The sequence below is a fragment of the Emys orbicularis genome, chromosome 5, assembly GCF_028017835.1.
Source record: "Emys orbicularis isolate rEmyOrb1 chromosome 5, rEmyOrb1.hap1, whole genome shotgun sequence".
Lineage (NCBI taxonomy): Eukaryota > Metazoa > Chordata > Testudines > Emydidae > Emys > Emys orbicularis.
Genome location: NC_088687.1, coordinates 72,843,347 through 72,849,346, shown reverse-complemented (window position 1 = coordinate 72,849,346; position 6,000 = coordinate 72,843,347). Strand labels below are relative to the sequence as shown.

The window sequence follows — 6,000 nt, the reverse complement described above, 5'->3', positions numbered from 1 at the left end:
ACAAAAAAGTTAGATTTGTTTGTTCCACTGTTTGATCTTAACTTTTGTGAGGTACCATTAGGTAGGGCATAGGACTTGGAGCTCAGGTGACCTGAGTTCTGTTCCTAGCTCCAGTACTAACTTGCTTTTTGACCTTGGGTTAGTTATTTAATCTCTTGACACATCTCTCTTCCATTCTTTAAAAATTTATCTAATTACCGGTATATTTTTTTGCAGAGCATTTTAAGAGCTGCTGATGAACATTGGTAAGTACTATTTTGATTTAAAAAAACATGGATTCTAACACACCAACTTTTCACTCTTTGTCTTGAATACTGTTAATGTACAAGTTCTAGGTGAACTTGGTAAAAGACTTAGGGTGGGACTGTCACGTGCTATGTGTACATTTCTCTTTTCTCAAAGATTTAGTCATAATGGAGGCTTTTGGTGAACTCCTTGCTCTGAAGTAAAAGCAAAATTACTGTTGACTTCAGGATTTCAACTTCAGTCTTGAAATTAAAAATGTAAAGTCACTACATTTTGTTGATGAAACAATATATATAAGAAACTTATGTTAGAATTTTTTCAATAAACTAGTAATAAGACACTTGTCATTGACTGTTTTGATTTGCACAGTGTGTAAGATAGGGCTACATAGTGAATTAGACCTGGGTCTTGTGGATCTGTGCCTTAATTTTGGCCGAAATCAGTTTGCGTTTACTGTGGTGTTACTAAGTGCACAGTTGAGTCCTCCACAGAGTGGACAATAAGGGTAGTGAGACAGGAGTGTGCAGTGAATGAAGCAGGGCTACATTCTGTGAACACTGAAAATAATATTGAACAGCTGCCTCGTGTTGTGTCAAAGTCAGACTCAGGACTCACAATTTGTCAGACCACTCTGTTTAGTAGCAAAAGCGCTCTGCTAATACACCCAGAAAATGTGAGCGCCATACAAGGCTCAAACCACCTTATTTATACAGATAAAAGGGCGTGAAATTAACAAGATTACAAAGGGAGCAGAACTGATAAGTTTACCTGGGGCTAGACACATATCTCATGTCCTTATTAACTCTCACCAATCTCCTGTTAATGTCCCACCATCAGTTTAAGTGGATCCATTGTTCAATACCTTAATGTTCCTCTTCCTGACAACTTTATCTCAACATTCCTCATTCCTGCTTAAAGGAACATACAGCATTTCTTTAATTCATTCTACTTCTACAATATAATTCATTCTACTTTCACAGTTGCATGGCACCCAGCTTATATACTGAACCAGGCAGCTCTGTATATTATAATATAATTATTCATAGGAAGCAGAGTTGAGAATTTGTAGACAATCTTAACTTTTCTACTTCCAAACTTTTTTGAGGGCTTCACTTTTCCACATATTCAAAAGTACACAATAAAAGAATGTTTAACATGTTTTTTTGTCTGAGTGTTGATGTAGGAAAATCCAGTCATGGTCTCAAAGGAGTTTGCTGTCCAAATAGACAGATAATACAGTGCAAACACATATTGCACTAGGAGACCATAAGATGACTATATAACAAAGTGGTGAAGATTTGAAAAGTACATAAATGTCACATGTCTTTTTAAAGAGGATAAGTGATTAAAAACTTCACACAAGTCTTCTGGAAGGTTTTGATGGAAGTGAAGACAGGCTAAACTTCAAGGCCCAGTGCCAGTTTATAGCTAAATAATTTTGCCTAATTTCCAGCATAGGCATTCTGGTGCTTTTTAATAAAATGTATTTAAGTATTCCCACTCTCTTCCTGAAGTGATCTTCCCCAATAATATTAAGGGAGAGGTAAAGGAAGCTAAGTGCTGTAGATCTAAGTGATGCTCACCTGCTAGATGAAGCAAAAAGTATGGCACTGAATACTGACTTTACTTGGAGACTGAATGGACTCACTTTATTTGGTATTTTCTGACTGTCTACCTGCATTTCATCAAGATGAAAGAGCTGAACTGTGTATGACAATATAGTCCCCTTTCTAGACCATTCAAGTGGTGTGGGTGAGAAGTTGAGATTTGGATTCACTGACTTGCAGAGGAGAAATCAAGTTTCTTATGGAATTGAAGAGACAAATGAATTGGAAACTAAAGTGAAATGCATAACTTGATCTGGCAGACACTAAACTTTATTATTCAGTTAACAGAGTATGCTGTGTTTTTTGCCCAGCCCTTGTGTAAGGATGCCTTAGAAAAAGAACCATGGAGAAATATATTAAGGTGCAGAAGATTGGTGAAGGATCCTTTGGAAAAGCAATTCTCGTCAAAGCTAAAGAAAATAGCAGACAGTATGTTATTAAGGAGATAAACATCTGTAAGGTGAGTGATGATATTACGTATCAGTATGTTGTTTTTTTGTAGTCCTGCTCTCAAGAAAAGTGTCTGGGTTTTTTTTTTTTCTTTTTTAAGATGTCCAATAAAGAGAGAGAAGAATCAAGGCGAGAAGTTGCTGTGTTGGCAAACATGAAACATCCAAATATTGTCCTGTATCGGGAATCATTTGAAGGTAAGATTCAAAACTACATAATGGAACCTGAACTAGTGAATGTACAGTAATATAAAAATACAAGTGATGGTCTATGCTTTATTTTTTAAATTATACATGATTTGAATAACAAATCTTCCCAATATTTTCCCCTCATCTCCTTAACTGTCTATCTCAGTTCCTTCTGGTCTGTAATTTTGTAAGCCACTGCTTCCCAAAAATAACCAAAACACCACCACCGGCCATATGTTTGTTTCAGTTCCTTCCCTTTACATGTCTAAACATTTGTTTTTGGATGAGGTTTAATGTAAGTGAAAAGTCCATGAGTTCTTGTTCCTGCTGGGAAGGTCCAACCAGATTTTTTTTTTTTTTCTTCCAATATGTATGTCTATCCTAAGTTCTACATGCTTGTACTCAAACTAAAGTCAAATATGACTGACCCAGCTGACTGACCTCTGCCTACAAGAAATCCATCAGTCCTCAGGACAGTAAGCTACCCTACACCATCACCACAGAGCTTGAAAGATGCATGAAGCGTGTAGCTTGCCCTGATGGCTTTTGATTGACTTGGGGATGGGAATTACTTTCAAAACCAAGGATCCTCAGGGAAGCTGTGAATATCAACTGGCTTGAAAAGATTGAAGGTGTTGGTGATAAGCTGTTTTAGAGCACTGCCACAATGGGTATCACAGGAATAAGCAGTCCAGATAAGGAGCCAAACATGCTATTGTGAAACAACAAGGAGTCTGGTGACAGATTGACAGAGCAAGACGGGTACCCAGAAATCACCTAGTACAGGACAGGCCCAACAAGGACAATAACAGAACACCACTGGCCATCACATACAGCCCCCAGCTAAAACCTCTCCAGCACATTATCCACGATCTACAACCTATCCTGGAAAATGATCCCTCACTCTCACAGACCTTGGGAGGCAGGCCAGTCCTCGCTTACAGACAACCCCCCAACCTGAAGCAAATACTCACCAGCAACTACACACCACACCACAGAAATACCAACCCAGGAACCAATCCCTGTAGCAAACCTCGTTGCCTACTCTGTCCCCATATCTACTCTGGCGACACCATCAGAGGACCCAACCACATCAGCCACGCCATCAAGGGCTCATTCACCTGCACATCTACTAATGTTATATATGCCATCATGTGCCAGCAATGCCCCTCGGCCATGTACATTGGCCAAACCGGACAGTCCCTCCGCAAAAGAATAAATGGACACAAATCGGACATCAGGAATGGTAACATACAAAAGCCAGTAAGTGAACACTTCAATCTCCCTGGTCATTCTATTACAGATTTAAAAGTCACTATCATTGAACAAAAAAACTTCAGAAACAGACTTCAAAGAGAAACAGCAGAACTAAAATTCATTTGCAAATTTAACACCATTAATCTGGGCTTGAATAGGGACTGGGAGTGGCTGGCTCATTACAGAAGCAGCTTTTCCTCTCCTGGAATTGACACCTCCTCATCTATTATTGGGAGTGGACTACATCCATCCTGATTGAATTGGCCCTGTCAACTCTGGTTCTCCACTTGTGAAGTAACTCCCTGCTCTCCATGTGTCAGTATATAATGCCTGCATCTGTAACTTTCACTCTCTGCATCTGAAGAAGTGAGGTTTTTACCCACGAAAGCTTATGCCCAAATAAATCTGTTAGTCTTTAAGATGCCACCAGACTCCTTGTTGTCTTTGTAGATACAGACTAACATGGCTACCCCCTGATAATTGTGAAACAGTGTTTGAAAGCAGCTGAAAATATGAACGTAACCTATATGCACATCTGGGGTTCCCCATGATTTAAACAGAATAATCACACATTCCTTGTGATTGCTTTCTATATTCATTTATTTTGTAACTGTAAAAGTACAATTCCATGCAACAATAACTTCATTGAAATGTAGGGCTGGAAGGGACCTTAAGAGGTCATCTAGTCCAGCCCCCTGTGTTGTGACAGGACCAAGTATACCTACACCATCTCCGACAGATGTTCTAACCTGTTCTTAAAAGCCTCCAATGATGGGAATTACACAACCTCCCTAGGAAGTCTTTTCTAGTGCTTAACTGTCCTTGTAGTTACTGTGTTTTTCATAATATTTGACCTAAATCTCCCTTTGTGCAGATTTAAGCTGATTGCTTCTTGTCCTACCTTCAGTGGACATGGAGAACAATTGATCACTGTCTTCATTGTAACAGCCCTTGGCATATCTGAACACTGTGTTATCAGGTCCGCTCCTCAGTCTTCATTTCTCAAGACTAAACGTGCCCAGTTTTTTATCCTTCCTCATAGGTCAGTTTTTCTAAACCTCTTGTCACTTTTATTGCTCTTCTCTTGACTCTCTACAGTGTGTGCACATCCTTCTTAAAGTGTGGCACCTGGAACTAGACACAGTACTGCAGATGAGGCCTCATCAGTGCTGAGTAGAGTGGGACAATTACAGTACCTCCCATTTCTTATGCACGACCCTCCTGTTAATACAAGTTTGAGAGATCTCCTGGTACCCAGTACAGTATCACCTTGTTACCCCTGCCTCTAGCAAGAGGGAATATTGCCCGTGGTGGCTGGTGTTGGCCTGCTAACACAACCATCCTGTCAGTTACTCAAGCACTCTCCTCCAGGCTATGCTAGCCCTTTCTTTGCTTTGCAGGTTTACAAGAAGTGCACCTGAGTCCCTTGGAAGCATTCCCCTGTTATGTCCTGTCCAACACTGGCTACTCACAGAAATCCCAGATCCCCTGCTCCCAGAGGAACAGTGTAACCTAATTTACCAGTTTTACCTTAGATTATCACTTTGGTAAAATGCACAGCACTTATGAATAAGGCTGTGTGTTCGTCACAGAGGTCACGGAAGTCATGGATTCTGTGACTTTCTGGGACCTCCGTGACTTCTGCAGCGGCTGGTGCGGCTGGCCCAGGGGCTGCCTGAGCAGCTCAGGCAGCCCCTGGGCCAGCCACACCGGCTGCTGCTCGGGCAGTCTTGGGCCACCATGTCTTCCAAACTCCTGCTGCTGCTAGCGGGGTGGGTGTGGGAGGGGGCTCAGGGCTGGGCAGGGGGTTGGGCTGCGGGAGGGGTGAGGGCTCCGGACAGCGTTTACCTCAAGGGGCTCCCCAGAAGTGGTGACATGTCCCTCCCTCAGTTCCTAAGCGTAGGCGCGGCCGGGCAGCTCTGCGTGCTGCCTTCACCTGCAGACGCTGCCCCCACAGCTCCCATTGGCTGCAGTTCCTGGCCAATGAGAGTTGCGAAGCCTGTGCTCGGGACAGCGGCAGTGCATGGAGCCCCCGGCCACAGAATTGTGATCCTTCTGTAACCCCAGATCTTTTCCTGCAATACCGAGTTATTTGCCATTTTGTAGTTGCGCATTTGATTTTTCTTTTCCTAAGTGTAGTACTTGTCTTTATTGAATCTCATTTAGGAAGATAACTTGAGGTATTCTGTTTATAAGATAACATTTCTGCAGTCTTTTATAGCAGTACTAAGAAAACAGATTGTGTGGTCATC

General features: G+C 41.7%; 1 protein-coding gene across 1 annotated transcript in view; it reads left to right on the top strand.

The window, feature by feature from the left end:
• The first annotated feature begins 235 nt into the window (after window positions 1-235).
• The window catches only part of NEK1 (NIMA related kinase 1), a 72,333-nt gene continuing 66,568 nt past the window's right edge, over window positions 236-6,000 (top strand). Inside the window, exons 1-3 of the mRNA XM_065404788.1 lie at window positions 236-245; window positions 2,177-2,313; window positions 2,404-2,500. Of these exons, the coding sequence (XP_065260860.1) occupies window positions 236-245; window positions 2,177-2,313; window positions 2,404-2,500 (244 nt within the window). The remainder of the gene's footprint in view (window positions 246-2,176; window positions 2,314-2,403; window positions 2,501-6,000) is intronic.